This window comes from Pleurodeles waltl, chromosome 9 (genome assembly GCF_031143425.1).
Source record: "Pleurodeles waltl isolate 20211129_DDA chromosome 9, aPleWal1.hap1.20221129, whole genome shotgun sequence".
In the NCBI taxonomy this organism is placed as follows: Eukaryota; Metazoa; Chordata; class Amphibia; order Caudata; family Salamandridae; genus Pleurodeles; species Pleurodeles waltl.
This window is the reverse complement of record NC_090448.1, coordinates 139,339,943-139,358,929: the sequence shown is the minus strand read 5'-3', so window position 1 is coordinate 139,358,929 and position 18,987 is coordinate 139,339,943. Positions and strand designations below refer to the sequence as shown.

General features: G+C 41.9%; 1 protein-coding gene across 1 annotated transcript in view; it reads left to right on the top strand.

The window, feature by feature from the left end:
- TKT (transketolase) overlaps positions 1–18,987 on the top strand; it is a 115,554-nt gene that overhangs the window by 36,435 nt on the left and 60,132 nt on the right. Inside the window, exons 4-8 of the mRNA XM_069206435.1 lie at positions 1,225–1,322; positions 7,406–7,597; positions 7,939–8,057; positions 9,182–9,375; positions 12,287–12,451. Of these exons, the coding sequence (XP_069062536.1) occupies positions 1,225–1,322; positions 7,406–7,597; positions 7,939–8,057; positions 9,182–9,375; positions 12,287–12,451 (768 nt within the window). The remainder of the gene's footprint in view (positions 1–1,224; positions 1,323–7,405; positions 7,598–7,938; positions 8,058–9,181; positions 9,376–12,286; positions 12,452–18,987) is intronic.

Genomic DNA, 18,987 nt, shown 5'->3' with positions numbered 1-18,987 from the left:
CTGCAAGACAACTCCTGATGGACCCGGAAGTGACAGTCTGCTCTGAACACATAACTGGAGATCAGGCCTGACCTGAACCAGGAGAGAATGAGTGTCAATGGGAGGCTTCATCCTTGGCTTGCACTGTAGAGCAATCTTTCAATTTCCAGGAGTTTTTGTTTTCTCACTATGGGCTAAGAGCACTTCCAAGACATTGCTAGTAGGAAGGTTGTCTCACTCTGTGACAGAGCATGTCCGAAACCACGCTGCTTCTCGCCAACAAATGCTACTATCGGTGGAGCTCAAGTCTGACGAGTGCTTACAAAGTGGTTTAAAAGTGGTTTGAATTTCTTCTTTACTTCATTATGTGGCCTGCCTGTTCTGCACATCCTCTGCCTTCCTTCCTCCCGTTTGTCTTCCTCATCCAAACAGATCTTTTGTGCCACCTGCTAACACCAAATGAATCCGGCTCAAAACTTTGCACATTTACATGTACTTCGAACTGAAGTTTCTCTGCTATTGCCAGTCTCCCCTGTAGCCTCTAGCATGCTTGGTCAGCATGGGCGCTTTATTCAAGATATTGTCCTTCAGTGTCTGCACATGGGGGTGACTGAACCATTTTTTCCAAGACTGATGTGTGAGTATTTGAAGTGCATGCTGCCCTTGGAAGATCCAAGTAAGCAAACAAATGTTGGCAGGGCACTTCAGCGTCTCTATAAAGTTTGCAAGTGCACTTGGAAACCCTCTATAACTTGATGCTTTAATTTTTATCGAAACCGTCAGGTGAGGTAATATAGCTTTATTTAAGCACTTCGGAAGGGCATGCTTCCACATGGTTGTAGAGATTGTTTTCTTAATTTTCAAAACCCTTCCTGAAAATACATTCTCTCCCCTGAAAGAATTACAAATTATGTAATCCAACGTTACACTACCCGCAACAGACCACAGGCCTGAATTTAAGGTTCGGTAGTTATGGTGAATGCCAAATGACATGCAGTTTCCGGCGATTGTGAGTACATCCAGACTAGTTCGGTCAGGACCAAGGAATCCAGCAAACAATTGGCCATCCCAGTAATGGATATTGGATGAAGAGGAGGCTTTAGCCTTACTAGTTTACAGGTCAGAATTGAGGACCACCAAACACTACATGTTATATTAATGGTATGGTAAATTCATTCGTTTAGTGCTTTATAACAGTAGTAAAACACAATAGCAATATATATGTTCGTTTTATGTTTGTTTTAGAAACAAGAGTTCACTGATGTGGCAACTGGATCTCTGGGGCAAGGCCTGGGCGCTGCCTGTGGGATGGCCTACACAGGCAAATATTTTGACAAAGCCAGGTAATTAATATTATATAAGTAACTTATTTAATTGTGGTTTGTTTCATCATTGAGGGTCTTGGGTTGATTTTGTTTTCTGAGTTGTTCATTGAGATCACCTATAGCATAAACCCGAAGCCATGCCTTCTATGAAATATGCTCAAAACATAGTTATAAAGTACAGCACAAATATTGTGTAGCTACAAAGATTTTAGAGGATTCCAGTAAATTCCAGTTCTATGCTTTGAAACCTGAATACACATTAGAGTACTTTCTTAATGTGTGGTGTTCTTTTTCCTAGGAACCCAGTCTTCTCATGTACCGCATGTTGTGTCTCAATAGTTTCCTTCCTTGTGGTTTGTTGCTAAGTACTGTTTCAGTGATGCATACCCTGTTGTTTTTCAACACAACTCGTAGTTTGAAGAACAACAAAGGCAATGTTCAAGAGGAAGCTCAGAACATTGTTGCTGCAACTTCAGCAGGTAAAATAATTCACTTCATCAGTTTTCAGCAGACCTCGAATCACACATTCTGAAGTTCTGTGCGTAGAAAAAAAATATCTTTTCACCGTGACAAATTGTAAAGGACTCCTAAGTGAAACACGTGCCGAAACTCAGTGTTCACGGAACTATATATATATAGCAGAGCAGGAGGAATACAGCAGTATTCTCAACAGTGGTATACAGTCATATTGCAGGACTGTATATATAAGTTGACCAGGGCAACCCATTTAATCCATCTTTATTTCAGTGCACATTTGGCTCATGGAGTTTAAAAAGCCAAGTCTTTGAATAAAACTAGGGACTCTCACAAGTGCCTCTGGCCTGTCTGGCAAGAGTAAAGAGACATGATGCCATGATGTGAGCCACAGAAGGGCAGTCCATCGGAGTCTGCGGTGGCTTGGTCATCTTCCCATTATCCGCAGCATGCCACCGCAATGAGCAGATGCAACTTTTGTTTTGACTTGGTATCTCACGTGGACAATCATTCCCTTCTCCGAAGCCCATGCTTCCCTGCTTTAATTTAGAGCCATGTGAAAACATCATTGCTTCAAAAGTGCCATGGCTATGCTGCATGAATCTTTTGCCGATCACTGTTGCAAAATCTTCAGATTAGGAGGAAGTTGTTTCACATGCTGAATCAAATAAAGAGTATCAGTTAGAGCCAAATCAACAGATCTGTCCTCCAGGAGAAGTAGAGTTCTGGTGACAACCACTTGTTCACACTGAAACTCTGCATTTCTTTCATTGCTTTAATCCTTTTAATGTGTTATTTGAATATGGTTACACCATTTCCAAAGGGGGTAATACCAATCTCTGTAAAATCAATGTGATAGCTAAAATCACAGACAACTAAACCAGATGAATATATATTCACAACCAATGGGGGGGTTAAGTAAAGTTTATAAGTGAATGCCACTTAAGGAAGAGACCTGTGCATAAGGAACTCCACCCAGCAGGAGCTGCTTTAAAAATGTCCTAGCCTTCCTTAGTTTGATGTAATATCTTTTGGGAAGCTAGGTTTATAGCCTGAGGAGGACAGCCATTTTGTCAGCCCAATGTATTTACAGGAGTATGTCAATTGTAGCCTCAGTATGTATGCATGGTGGTAATTCCCTGTGGACGTTCTTAGTTAGTGGATCGTTTGATGGCGACTGACATTCACAGCATATTCCTTCTCCTGAGTGCTCGCCTCTGATTTCAAAATACCACCCCTCCAGCACTTGCATGATCCGGGTGCATACAAAACTGAACTACAATTGCACAACCTTTCTCGGAGTATATGGCCAATTCCTGGGTTCTCCAGTTAGGACAGCCACTGTGATAGCCATAGTTTCGCCAAGTGCCCATTATTCCACACACATAAGAGTGCACCAAGCACATTTGTCACAGGCACCCACTGCGTCGGTATTCTATTTTTCAGTGTACTACTTTGTGTAATTCAATTTCCAGTTTGTTTTTTATTTTGGGGTGATTGTTGGGGATCTGATTGATGCGTGTCACTGTGGAACGGTCATATGACGCTATATCCGGGTTAGTAATATTGACCTCAAGATATTGACTCCGCAACATCTACTCCTACTGCATCGAACAGGCGTTACCATATTTACTATTCATCGACATCCACTTCCCTAGAGGTACCATGTGATGCAGTGATTAGGTTGATGTAGTTGATGCAGTGTAGTGCATATGATATAGTGTGGGTATACCTATGGGGAAGCTCTTCGTATCAAACACTCAACTTAGTTGATGACTTGGTAATTTCTGTACAGTAAAACGTATCCCTTGATCTTGCAAAGCAAACAGTGCAGGCTGGCACACAACGCTGGAGATCAGCCAATGTTTGCTTTACTGGCTTCAGCAAACTGTCAAGCTCAGACTAGCATTTTGGAGGAAAGTCAAGGTATACAGGGGTGTTGGCTTGTCTCAGTCTGGGACGTACCCGCAGATAATACCTCTGGATAATCACAGGGCCAAGCTCCCACTCGTCTTTGTAACGTTCCCATGTATTTTTGTTTTCCGGAGTGTTTTTTTTTTTTTTAACTTAGATTAGATGTATTTTATGTGGAATTGATCTGTACAGGTATTTTCAAGTATGAGGGACGTTACAATGACGGAATCAATGTACACATGCTGAAAATATTTCACCGACCCTTTATTTGCAGAGCGTAGGCGTGAGCCCAAGTGTGCAAGAGAGTGACTTGAAAGGACTTTGGTTAGAATGCGGAAATGAGGAAGACCCCGCCGCAGCAAAAATACCGCTCTAGCACATGTGAAGAAATTGCTGAGTCACCGTGATAATTAGCCAAAGTAGTTCGTGCCGCTCTGAAAGTGCACATTTGTGGCAAATTTTCGAAACGACATCATAATTTAGGGGGCTTTCTTTATTTACCCGCAAAGACGGTTTCGATTTTTTTCGTTTCTACTAGTCATAAACTTTTTTTTAGAGTCTTGCATTATCAAGTGCAAAGATGAAGTTCTGGAAACAAAGTGCGCCGTGTGGACTTTTTCCCTTTTCTGGTTGATGTCTTTTTTAGATAAAGAAGCTGAAAAAAATATCTTCATTGTAGGGTATGAGGATTACACTTGGTGAGTATCAGCAGGGAAGTGGCGAGTGGGCGTTTGTGAAGGATAACTGATGGTGAGTGTGTGTGGAAGACTGAGATCTGAGTGATGTTTGGAAGGTTTGAGTGATGGCTGCTGAGGGCAGCCTTCTGACGGTGCATGCACACAAGCGGCAGAGAACTGAGTTGCGATGAGTCTGAAGAGTGATGAGCAGGTAATGGGCGAGTGTGGAGCTGGTCGGTGTTCAAAGTGAGTTTCAGGTGAGTGGTGGTTCGTGGACACGGGTGAGAAGGAGTTGATGATCAGTGTTCCTTGTAAGGAGCATGTGCATAGGTTCATGGCAGGTAATTGAACTTAGGTGCACGAGTGAGGGTCACCAGCGAGAAGGGGATTGAAACAGTTGTGTGACAGTCAGTGCTCAGAATTAAGGGTAGTTGCTTGATGGAGAGTGTGTGAGAGGTGATTGGATAATGACAGGAGTTTATCAAAGAGGCATCTGAGTGATGGCAACTGTCCACAAGCAGAGTAGCCGAGGGAGCAGTGTGGTCCGTAACTGATTCATGGGACATGTGCATACGTTGGGGCAAGCTGCATTTTTCGTGGGTATAGCTGAGGGACACGCAGTTGAGTGATGTGGTTGTATATGAGGACTAGGCGAGCGAGTGATTACAAATTAGCATGAATGAACAATCAGGGCTGGCTTTAGCAGTGGTGGTTTCGGTGCAACAATGTTTGTTGGTTCCCCCCCACTGACCACCTCTGCCTCTGATTCCTTCACTACCATCCTTTTGGCCGTGCCCCTCAAGTCTCCATAACCACTTGCTCTAAGATGCATTTGATTAGTTCTATAGTGCCACTTATATCAGTGTAGGGTGTCAGAGCACTTAACATCACACACATTCCACAAAGACAATCATACATAAATCAGTGCATGGGAAATGTTACATAAGACAGAGGGCTACAAGGTGTAGGAGTCCCGTCATCCATACTGGTAGGTAATAGCTCACTGTTCTATATTCGGGTATTAACTTATAAACTGCAAGTAACAAAAGGATCTCTCTGACAAAAGCAGTAATCCACTGACCTATTTAAATTATACGCACTTTGTGATCTGCATAGCACATGATCTTTGCAGCAGGCATATTAATCCTCTGAGCTACCATAGGTTGAGCCAAAACTTCCACTAGACAAAACTCAGTCTCTCTCCAGGAAGAACATTAATCACCAGAGTTACCTTGACATTTTTATCGCTGCCTGAAAATTGCTGGAGGCAAGGAATCTGGCAATGAGCACATTTAAAACCATCATATACTTGCAAACACCCGCACCCGAAGTCAGCGCCCGGTGCAGTAACACTGACCGCACCACCCTAGAGATGGCCCTGTGAAGGACAGTTGGGATACAGTGAGTGTGCTTGGGTAAACATGCAGCCCATGTTCCTATAGGCCACGTGCACACGTTAAATTATATTTACATTATTGGGGATGCTAGGGTTGCACATAGGCAATAGTCTTTATTATCAGAGGTGCTGAATGTGCATGAGCGAGGGAGAGCGGCAGTGAGTCTGCGGTGAGTCTGCAGGTAGTTTATGTTGAGTCATGTGAGTGAATTCGTTGAGGATAGTGTAGTGATGGTAAGTGTGTAGTGTGATTCAGCTGAGTGATAGTGTGCATGCATGTGTGTGGAGCAGCTTAGTGAGCATAATGTGAGCTCCGTCTGAGTGACGTGGCACCCGAGAGAAGGGAAGATGTGTAATACGTGTGCATGCACGAAGGTCGACTGAGTGATAGGATTACATGAAGGATTAGCATCATGGTGAATGAGAAGGAATAAGCCACAGCTGACTGATGGTAACTGTGCCAGGGTGAAGCAGAGCTCAGTTACGTGAGTGTACATGAGTGAAGCACACCCAAGTGTTGATTACTCGGCATGAGTGATTTAGAGCTGAATGATGCATGTGTATGAGAGAGGATGCACGTGTATGGGAGAGAAGCAGTTGTGTGATTGTACTTGCAGAATGAAGGGAGATGACAAATGACAAATGTATAGAAGCAAGCGTAGGTAAGTGAGGCTGAGTGTGTACGAGTGAGCTGCTCATTGAAGTAAGCATTGTCACCTGCAGTAGACCTCATGATGGTGTACGTAATGACTGAAAGGGCTGGGTGATGCACGTCTTTGGGTGGGCGAGGGAGTGCATTATGAATCGACACAATGTGTGTTATGTTCTGATGAGTGACTGAGGGAATAAGGGGTAAACATGAAGATATGTGCTGATGAGTGAGGGAGGCGAATGCTTTTAAGGTATAGATTAGATACCATTGCAAGGTTGCATTAAGAAATGTGATAGTGAATGATATGTGCATACTGGTATGTTAATCATTTAGTAGTAGGACCAAGTCACTGACAGATGCTAGTGATAGGCAAGGTAGATGTCCATATGCACTGCTTAAAGATGGTTATCCTTTGTAGTGAAAGAATGAAGGATTTCCACTTGATTAAGACGCTTGCCTATTTCTTCGCTTTTTATTTTTTTCACATCTGTTACACTGCTAAATATACCAAGGAGTTATTTATAAGGTAACAATAAATAAAAGCACCACAACATCCTTACAGATGTCTATTATTGATTGAGATTCAAACTGATTTTGTGCCACTCACACTGTTTCAAAGGTCATTTCGGGGCTCCATTTTAAGTCCTGCTGCAATCCTGCCCTACCCCGCCCCGCACGTACAGAGTAGTTCACCATTGCCAGATTTTAAAGATGCATTCCCCATACAACTTTTCTAGGAGATCATTTTTTTTAAATTCCAGTCCTAGAATATTTTGAATAGAAAGTAACAGTAGCTCTTTAAATAATTTCCTTTTGGATTGAGGAGTTGAAATTCTGGGAGTGGGGGGGCACTGATAAGGTGGAAGAGTTGGGCAGGCACTTTTGAGGCACCAACACTGACCAGTGAAATGGCAGCCTCATTACCACTGCATGGTCTACCATTGCTGATGTTGCTAACCATGAAACTCACCTGAAATCTTTCTTACAGCTATCGAGTCTTCTGTTTGCTGGGGGATGGGGAGGCATCAGAAGGTTCCGTTTGGGAGGCTATGGCCTTTGCAGGGTTCTACAAGTTGAACAATTTGGTTGCCATCTTTGACATAAACCGCCTGGGGCAAAGCGACCCTGCCCCACTACAGCACAAAGTGGATGTCTATCAGAAACGCTGTGAAGCTTTTGGGTAAGTGATTTGAATAATACAACACCTTTGTTTCTGTAGGCTTTTTGTGATTTTTTGAAGATATAAACCGGAATGAGTGTGGAAAATGCAAAGCTTTGTCGTAAGCGTGGACAGCTGGCCTTTAGTTTGTAGCATACCACGGATCCTAATCTGTTGTGCACTGTTAGTAAAATGATCCTTTAAACCAGAGTAGCAGCTTCAGTTTAATCTATTTTTAGGGGCTGAGGGCTGTGGGGCTGTTTCCTCACCTGTTTAAATATTGGATGGAAATGTGAATACAGAATTCCTGTGCTGTTCCCATAAAGTGCATAGAAATGGTTTGTACTGTGTTTGCCTTCCAGGTGGAATGCTGTTGTGGTTGATGGGCACAGTGTGGAGGAACTTTGCAAGGCTTTTTGCCAGGCGAAGAACCAACCCACTGCTATCATTGCAAAGACTTTCAAAGGCAAAGGAATAAAAGGTAACATTGGACGATATAAGTAATTTGTCCTAAAAATGGGCATAGGTAATGTCCACAGTAGTCGGAGGCAGTCCCACTAAGCAGATGTGGACGATAAGTGTTCCAGCGAGTTAATCGGGGAGGGGGGTGGTGTTAAAATGACATGCAAACTCTGTGACAGCAATAGAGTTTCCACCCATATGATGGTCTCATTAAAGTGATGATCTCAATAAAGTGACTCCACTGGGGTGCAGAAAAAAAATAGGATGCCGTAATTCTGCAGTGCAGAAACAATTAATGCGATCTGATCTGAATAAACATGCCTAGATCTGAAGGCCATTTACTTAGAATTTGGAAAATAGATAGGACTCTTCCGAACGTAAAAAATCCACACCAGAACAGGGTTGTTACTATAGTAATTATGAGATAGGTACTAAAATGTTTTAGGCAGATTATTGGCATCACAGATATTTTGACATGATGTAAAGATGAGTATAGATTTACTGTACTTAATGCCACATATAGGTACCATGATGATATATATACTTTCAAGCTATGTAGATGTGAAGTTAGGAATAGTAAATCTGTCTTTACCTACAAATACTTTAAAAATATCTTTTAATACGTTTTTGGAATGCAGACGAGTTGTGCTCGATCAGCTGTCCTATGACCATAACATATTATAGAGTGCTACGCACATTTGTAAATAAGTGGTACATTTCTAATCTGCCTGTATCTTCCCAATTTTGGAAAGTTTAACTAACATGGAGTCCGGGCATAAACCGTTCCTGCAACATAGTTTTAAATTCTCAAGAGCGTGAACATAGTACAAGGGGACTGCATTTATCAAGAAGAAGACTGAGCTGGATCTCTCAGCTCTGTAGGAAATATCTAGTGAAAAGTAGGTAGGATGCTATGGGACCAGGATCTGGAAGTGTAAATAAAGCACAAAAAATAATACACCAGACCAACCTGCCGATCAGTCTTAGCGTTTAATCTTAAGAAAGCTTAACTGGAAAATGAGGCAATGTTAAGTCTTATATTACAGAATATTATTGTTGAAGTTAGATTGTTACAGTTGTTATTCTCTGTTACAATTGTCCTTTATTTTTCATCTTTTGACATATTCCTTTTATTTTAAATAGCTGTGGAGGACAAAGAGAACTGGCATGGTAAGCCTCTCCCCAAAGAGATGGCAGAGGAAACCATCAAGGAACTTGAGAGCAAGATACAGAACAAGAAAAAACTGTCTCCAGTGCTCCCTGAAGAGGACGCCCCCATAGTCAATATCAAAGGCATTAAGATGCCATCACCACCAAACTTCAAACTGGGAGACAAGGTTTGTCAAGAAATACATAATTAGTCCATCACTTTTCCCCATTTTATTGCAGTTTACTGCTAATTCAGTTTCGCCTGTCCTCCTTCACAACATAATGCATCCATTTAAATTATTTTGTGACTGATAATTTATAATTTCCTTATTATTTTCTGATATTTCCAGCAGTGTATAGTGTTATCTAACCATTGATCTGGAAAACATAATGCCACCACATAGGCAATGCCAAATTCACAGAACAGTAAGTGCAGAGGGCCAAAGCTTCTCTGTTGGGTACTGGGATTTCCGTATGTCAAGACAGCCTAGTCTTTATTCCACCTCATGCCCCTTTCTTCCAGCAGCCTGTGGTGCCTGTCGTTTGCATCACTCTCACAGGCAATGTCCTCTCTGCTTTCTCCCTTTGTCAATGTTTCCTTTCATTCTCTTCCACATTCTTTCTCCATTTTCTGCCTTGTTTACTATTTTTTCTGGGTTAAAGTCTTATGATGAAAAATAAGTCTTAGTCCCCAAAAATTATTGCAGTGACCTGCACTAATTAAGCACTGACTATCAGTGGGTAGAGGGAAGCGTTGAATAGCTTGTTATATACTTTTGAAACATTTCATAGAACATGTATTTTATTGTTAAAGGAAAAATGTTCAAAAGGTTAATAGTATTGTGGGGTGATGGAAATTAGAAATCATATTGAGCAATTTCAAAATCAAGCGTTAAAGTCATATTATGAAAACACAGTCAAGGTGACGTGGAATCACTAAGTAGCAAAATATAGATCTAGGACACCTGTGCTTGACCCCAGTTTCCCCTCTTGACAAAGCTGTGTCATACACGACACCACTTATCTATGCGAGCATCATTCCCTTGTCTGCCTAAGACTGGAATCCCTTAAATGTGATTCAGTTAGCAGTGTAAGTGATACAAGAAAGTCCATTTATCAGGCCTTAATGGATCTCATTAATCATGAATGAGATTGAGTGTATGAGAATCCACGCATTTCAGTTATTATTTAATTTCTCCTATGTCCAAATATTGTATTTTCTATGAAATGGTCAGGTATCTTTAAACTCCAATCTAATGCATGTCATATGTAAAACTGTTACAGCAGATATTACAGTACCTGTAGCAGTCATAAACAGGCAGAACATAAATAATTTAAACAAAGACAGCATAATACATTGGATGACTTCCCTTTTCAAATAAATCATGGATAGTAATGATTAACACAGGAAGGCTTGTTATTATGAGCGATGCACAGAATTAGTGGTTGACCTGTGGGCTTAAGGCAACAACTCATAGCAGCCTGCAAGCAAAGGTTATCGTTTTGAGAAACCTAGATATTTTTAGGCTTCAACCTTGATAGGAAGGTAACATGTTCCCTTGGATCATAAATTTGCCTCTTTCCCCAAAAGAATTGAGAACATTGCATTTAAGTTGATTTCCAAAACTTTTGTGAGAAAAATGTAATTATCACTCACGATGTAACATGAGAGAAAACCCATGTGAACTAGTTCCCCATTTTATTCATACACGGGCATAGGCTCAAAGGCAAAGTTACACATGAGTAAATCAAGATGTGTAAATTTACTCTTGCACTTTGCAAAACTTTTCTGCTTTTGGATATTCAACGTATCCGAGAGTTTGGTTAGTAAAAGTGTGGACTTGCATGTCTCCGCTGCCTGAATTCAAGGGGTGGAGTCTAATTTATGAGTATAAAGTTATTACTAGTCACCTCTCACACATAGACATGGATCACCACCACATTTACTACTAAAATGTAGGTGTATGCAGTTGGAGCGGAGATCTCTACACAGAAAAGATGGGGAGGCAGAGATCTCTACTTGTAGGATACTGTGCAGTATTTTGTAATATGTTAGTAGTACTATTGTAGTACTGCTATACATACTACAAAATGCAGTTTGTGACTGTTCACCACAATCTCCCTAAACTGAAATAAAAGCAGTCTCCAAAATACAAGCAAATGAAGCTAAAAGCACACTATCAAACCTTATCATGCATATAAAACATATTGTCATGCAAAACCAGCCATAGCATAGAAATATGAATAACAGGTGTAAACCTCCAAGGCCTTCAAGGAGTAAATGAATGTTGGGTATGGGCACAATATGGAAGGCACGTACAGACAATATGACAAATATGACAAAGGGGCTATTTTTGTTTCCTTCTGTGAGTGCCTCTCCGCTCCTCCACTCCCACTTTGAGCCGCTACTCTTTTAAAAATATTTTAGCCTCCCCAACCATCTTACACCCTTATCGCTGCTTGCGACCAAATCAGAGGACAGTCATCTTTAACTAGATTTGAATTGTTTCCAAGATGAAAAAGTCCATCTGCGTTCTTATACTGTGCCAAAAATGGAATATTGTTTATTAGAACTAAAAGAAAAAAAATCAGGATTGCTGCTTGACGTGGGCACAGGTTGGAATTGACTAAAATGTAGGTACATTTAAAGATGGTCACATCATATGTGTGTGTGCACTACATGGTGTCCACGTTTAAATGTTGTTTTTTTTTAATGGAAAAGCATTCCAAGATGGCTGTTGCATATGAATGAGCTAACACAGTGCCACCTTGGGGCAAAAGCGTCTGTATCGTCAATAGGTGTCATAGACAAGACATACTGGCGTTGCCAGTGCTTTTTTATTTTGGGGTGTGCTATGCATTTAACTCTTGTAGGTCAGTTAGACGAAGTCTTGAAGCGTGTCATTGGAGTAGAGTCTGTGATAATTGCTAAGGTGGTAATTAATAATTTGTCCATTATTTGTGCACTCTTGGCGTTCATTTGTCAGGTCCACATAAATCAACGTAGCTGTTATCTCATTATTTTAAACACCTTGTAATTTCAACATTTATAATGCCACTGGTCACCAATACGAAGCTACTGTTTAATCTGTTTTCCAGGTAGCCACCCGCAAAGCTTATGGAATAGCACTTGCAAAGTTGGGAAGTGCTAATGATCGAGTAATTGCTTTGGATGGAGACACAAAGAATTCCACATTTTCAGACCTGTTCAGAAAGGAGCATCCGAGTCGTTTTATTGAGTGCTATATTGCCGAGCAAAACATGGTACTTTTTAATTTTCTCTCAGTCAAGATATTGTCGCTATTTATTTATGTATGCATTTATTAGCTTAGTCAATCATTCATCCATTCTTCTTCCAGCAAAAAATGCTGCAATAAATAACATCATGGTACATTTAGGTGGATAAGATGATGCCTGTCTATCAATATCATGATAAAATGTACATGTATCAAATGAGCAGACAATATATACAGAGACAGATCTACTGTGGATTAATTTAGTTAGAAAGAGTAAATAGACTGAATTTTGCAAATTATTAAAAAAACTGTTTCAACACTCATGTAATAGTCACACTTACTGTTGCTGTTCCCTTTTACAGCGCCACGAAAGGCCGGGGAATTAATGTGTGCTTTATTAGGAGACCTGATTTACAAATTCATTAACTTAAAAGGATTCTCAGGTGATCGGGTTCTTCTTACAAGATCTACACCTAAATAAGCGTTTCTAAGTACAATGTATTTTTCATCATGCAATTGGTAGGCATCTCTTTCTAGTCTAAAAACGAAGTAGCTATAATATAATTTTTAAACCTGCCTTGTAAAATGTACAAGGATGTATTGGAAGCATGATTTAGGTATTCACCAACATAAATATGTCTCATAACATAGTATACTTGTGTGATCCTACACTTCCTGTAGTCCTAAGAATAAAACGAGGATGACTGTAATCGACAAGTGTACCATATGGGCGGACAAAGGAAGCCCTGAATTAGGTGCCCTTAAGCTATGCCATTTATTCCTATAGAAAGTACCGGAGGCCCCACGGCTGGCATAGGCTCAAAGGTAAAGCATTCCAGGTTTTGCCTGATTGGATGGTGAAGCATCTGCTATTCGTGGAGACGAGGTCAAACCTCGGGGCTACCATGCAGGCCGTAAGGTATGATTTTGAAGTTTTATTATTGTAGTGCAAGGGTGGAAGGCATTTCAAATTTCGGCAAACCATCTTATAGATAAGCAGGTTTTGGAAGGGAAGAGAGTGAAATGAATGCTTAGCAACAAAACCATGGCAAATTTTATTTCGATTGCATTTATCTGAAGTCATCATCATAACTGTATTAGGTTATTACAAAACATTAAGGTGCACAAGTCATAATAAAACAATATAATAAAACAAATCCAGTTAATCAATAACAGATATAGAAATTAAATGACAAACCATAAATGGGCCTCTTAGCAAGGGGAGAAGGGCACACTATAGGCCTGTCACGTGCGGAGATCAACACCAAGCCTTTTCCAGTCCACCAGGATGGTTTCCTACGCAGATAAGTCCTTATTGACTCAAAAGTCCACTTATAAAACGTGCTACGAAAGTATGATACAAAGCTAACACATCTTCAAACCAAAAATAAGGGAACCACAATATATTCAGGTATCACGTAGGCCAGGCAACTCTGCAGCAGTGTACGGGAGCTAAAGTGCAAATACTTGTGCAGAAGGACAGGAGAGAGCAACCATGATGAATTTAAAATTTACATTGAAGGGCTTATCCGTTTATATCATGTATCCTGCAAATACTTCACTACAGCACAGACAGCAACTTGGTCTCGTCCTTTCATAAAAGCCACCAATGCAGATGTCCGATCTAGTAGACCCAATTTGTGACACACTGGGAATATTCATTTGGAGTGACTGCTCAATATGCTGGGCAAAAAAGGAAATGTTCCTGGTCTCGTTGCAAAAGGAACAGACACGACATGCTGTGGATCTCCCGGTATTGCTTTAAAATGCTGCAAGAGGAAGAATGCTTTAGTGGAATTTTAAATAAATGTATTTTCTCAGAGGCAGGGAAAATGGCGTCTAGGAAACCTTCTTAAAAAGGGAGCACTTTAAAAGTTAAAAAAGATTCAGTTAACATGCCTAGAGCTCCAGGGGCCGTAACTTTAGCATAGTGCCTTTCAGAAAATCTCGATGTTAACAGTTCTAGGGAGCCCTGACCAATAAATTCAGGCAAATTTTAAAAATCATCTGAGTCAAGCTCTATCATCTTTGCCTTGAATAATCTGAGCCAGGAAATCTTCCTCAAAACTCCAGGCCTTCCAAGGATGTCAGCAAGTCTCTTTGTATGTGGATTCAGCACATCCAACTTTCAGATAAACACCCAGTAAACTAATGGGCACAACTTGGCCACCAGACCCAAAGGCCTTAATCCAAGATCACCAGGTGTGTCAAGGGGCAGCTCTGGGAATGTGATTGTAGTTATTGCACAAACGTATTTTCCTGGTAACCCAGATTGGGCAAGTCTGAATGGGCCCATTGCTTCTATGCAGCACCGCAGTTTGGACCTGTGCCCTATATATTTGGAGGCTCAGTTAATAGGGTGGGACTTTGCTGATTTACAAATTTGAGTAAAGCCCCGGCACTGTGTTTTAATGTAACAAAACTCTTTTGTATCTTGGCCTCCCATGAATTACAGTATGATATCCGAATGCCAAGATAGTCAAAGTCCTCACTCGATTAAGGGAGTGTTCCTGTAAGGATAATCTCCCCCTGAAGTTTTTATGTGGTTTAAAGACCATGTACGAGGAAAATTGCTGCAACAAAATTGACAACCCCTAGGAGTCTTTGACAACAAGAGGGTGTCATCGGTAAACAACATGGCGGGGACCTTGGTTCCAGCTAAAATGGGGGAGTCATTCTGGCACTCAGTTACAAAATCCACACACCCATTAATAAATAATGAAAACAGTGTATGGGCCAGGACTGCCCTGGAAGACCCCCCTTTCTACAGGAATATGCCTTGCGAATTTCGCATTTGAGCCCCTTCTAACTTGGACATAAGTGCTCTCGTGCAATCTTATTAGGATATTTAAAAGTTCATGGGGCAACCCCTGCTCCCTCAGTAAACCTCACATTTTCTCCCTAGGAATGAGGTCAAAAGCAGAAAGGGGGTAAACATTGGTGACAAACAGGTTCCCACCGCTGATGTTTACCGTCTTCCACTTAGTGATCAGAAATCTAAAGGTCTGGTCGACAGTGGCCACATTATCTTGGAAGCTTGAACGTGCTTAACTGTCAACTACACACCCATTAAGTTTATCGAGGATATGTCTGCGAAAGATTTTTTGAATGAAGTCCTTCAAACTAATGGGTGATAATTCTGTGGAATATCCCTGGGTCCCTTTTTATTTATAGGGACATGTCCATGCCTTTCGAGGTTTGAGCTTCAGGAGCACCTGCAAGAATGACATTCAAGATTGTATTGATAGATGGGGCCTAGATAGTCAGATTTGATTGGAAGAGAGCGATAGGAATCTTGTTTAGGCGGGCAGCCTTCCCTTTCTTTTGCACAGCTTCTCAATATCAATTAAAGAAAAATGTAGGAGTGGTTCAGGACAGCAGTCACCACTCACTACTAAGGGACCAGGAGGGGATAGCTGGAACTACACGTGGTTCGCAGATGGAGGGGGCATTGTTTTTAGAATGATTCTCCCTCACTTCTCCCTGAATGTGAATTTTTGCGTGCATTGCCTCGTGTGAAGAGCCATGTTTGACAGTGTGCCATAATTTATTAACATTTTTGCTAGTTGCTACATTTAAAAGTTCAGCCCATAGGTCTTCATTCCAATTTGCTTGAGCAAGCCTAAATGCAATTTTATATTGTGCTCTGGCGAGTGGGATCACCCTGCTATTCCTTTCTTTACTAGCGTTCACCAGGGCACGCTTGGCTTCCCTGCATGCAGAATTGAAACAAGAATTGGTTTAGAGGATTTCCTAGAAGGCTTAAAATCCTTCACAAAAACCTGCTTGATCTTAGTAAAACAATCCTCATGGCTATCTAAAAAGAGATTGCTACTGTCTAGCTTGTCAACTACTGAATGTAATGTAGAAAATAGGATATCATACATTTTTGCAATGGCGTCTTCAGAAGTAGCAATGGCGTTCCATTTTAGGGCCCTCCTAGAGTTAGCAACTTAAAGCGCAACACTATCTGGGGCATTTCTTGGTTCCTCTTCCGATGCTGCCCCATGCTCCAGGACAAAAACATGAGGAAAATGATCGCTTTCAAGTTTATGTGGGATTACCATATCAGCCAGAAACCCCCATACTCTAATGTCTAAGAGGATATAATCAATTATATTCCTATATTTGACTCTGTGGAAGATGGGAGAGAATGAAACATCTGATTCTGAATAGCAATTGCAGTCTCTCAGCACATGTCACAAGCAGATCCATCCTACTTGCAAGGCTGCAGCAGATAATCGGGTAATTGACGGCACCTCTATAACAGGGATGCCCCAAGATGAATCCTCTTCAACTATTACTTCTGAAAAGCATGTCCTAGGCTCAAATGTAACATTAAATCACCTGCAATGATGATGATGTGTGACTTGGCATAACAAGTATGAAACGTAACCAAAGTCTCTGAAGCTGGAGAAAATACTTTAAAAGAAGTGGACCCGCTATAAACATTAATAAATAGGCAGGACTTCCCACCAGGCTCAACAATCTCTAGCCCAAGTATTTCTGGGGCGTGTTCTGAAATCTCCCTTGTTTGCCCCCTCAAAGTAGTTTTGACCCATATTAACAGGCCACCAGAAGGATGGCCTGCTTCTGAATATTAGGCAAATGTACTGTAACATCAAAAGCCATCCCTGTGCTGAATTTCTTAGGCCCACATCTCCTGTAACACACACAGGCCAAATCTGTCAATAGAAGTACACCATTCTGGGTCAGCCAGTTTGGCAGAGAGACGTGCTATGTACCAGTAGGCTAGGGATAACCTTCCATTGCACCATTTACTAGTGGGCCCATCTATAATCAGAATAATAGGATCTACGAAAGTCCAGGGAGCGAGGCATTCCATGGTCCCTGGTTGGTTCCATGTAAGGCTGGGATAATGGTAGGTGGGGGGTGCTGTTCTTCTGTATCTAAAGAGTAAGGCCATAATTCAGACATCACCTCCCTCCTAGCCATGGGCATAACTGCAGCCTAAAATTAATCTCTCGCTGCCTTGGGGAGTCAGTCGATTTCCTGGATGTCAGAGAGATGAGCATAGCGATTACTGGTTGCAATAACAAGTAAGCATGCTGTCTGCATAGTTGGGCTCATAGGTTGAATCGTAGGTCTTCCTGGTGGCCAATAAAAGCAATCTAATGGGAGCAATACCACCCTACCCTAAGTTGTACAAGTAGATCCCAGTACATTAAAGGCTCTGCCAAAAAGGGGAGGACATCTAAAACTGACGATGAAACAGTCACCCTCTGTTTTTCTTAAAGGGACCAACCTGGCTCACTCTCTGAGCCATTATTATTTCATCATAAAAACATGTATGTGAGTCCACATTGTCATGAAAACAGTGAGTAACTTCGTTATGCAGTATCTCACCTTATTCCCCACCAGGGAGGAACACCTGCTAGAGCCATCACATAAGGGCATGCTTCAGGGGGAGCGAGATAGTAGGGAGAGCGGAAAGGAGCGACAAACCCCTTCCTCCTTCATTACTTCTCGCTGGATGCAACTTTGTTCCCTGAGGCCCCTTTCCACCAGCGATCCCAACAGAGCATCAATAACCTACTACCCTGTCCACCACCCCTAGTACAGTGGTAGTGACAGAGTGAGGTGGCAGCCATAAAAGACTGGCTAACTGAGACTATTCATTTAAGTCTGTCCATTAAGGGGGAGAGTTCAGCCAGTAACAGCGTCTTGAGTTGCATGCAGTAGTCCTCCATAAGATGCCTAATATGATACTGGCTAGAGCTTAAGTCCCTAAAAAATCCCCACCACAAAAGGAAGGAAAAAGCAGGAAAGGGAGGTTGGGGCCTGGGCTATTGAGCTCATGGCTGTAGTCTGGCTGGCCTGGTTAAAATGGCTAGAAGTCTCGCCATGCTTATTACAGGTTCCCTGTTTTGTCCTCTTGCCGAATGGAAGTTGAAGTTGAGGGCTAATGATGTCCATCCCTGCCACAACCGGAGAATTTGTGATGCAGGCGGCTTCACCAATTGATGTAGCAGTGAATTGAGGCATGGGCCCAAGGGGCAAGTCTGTAACAGCCTCATTAACTGAAGAAATTTAAGCAGAAACCCAATGAAAGCCATCATACTGTCAGAGCAATCTCTCTCTCCAGCATTCTGTCAATTGAGGTACACTTCACAGGGAGGGTAGGGACAGACTGTCCAGCAAGGATTTTCTTCTTTCCCATGTCATTAAGCAGAAGGTAGAACAAGGCTTGCAAATTCAGGCCCAGAGCACAAAGGGAACTAAGCCAAAGAAACCTTTTATAGCAAAACCATTAAGGGTGGCTCAGCCAGCCTCCTTCAGGTTCAGAAGGGCCTGCCCTTGGCCTGTACAGCGGGAATTCCTGCTGTCTTTTAAGCCCCGAGCGGACTTTCAGGAGCTGCCTCCTGATGTAAAGTGGAGCCTGGGTTTATGGGGCTTGTAGTCTCTCTCGGCCCCTGCCCCTTCACGAAATGCATCCACTGTCACCTAATCCACAGTGTTGGGGCTGCTGCCTGTTTCTGCACCACTGGGGGCCTCCCGTGGGGGTGGTTGGGTGATAGCTGTGAAAAAGGACCCAAGGATAGC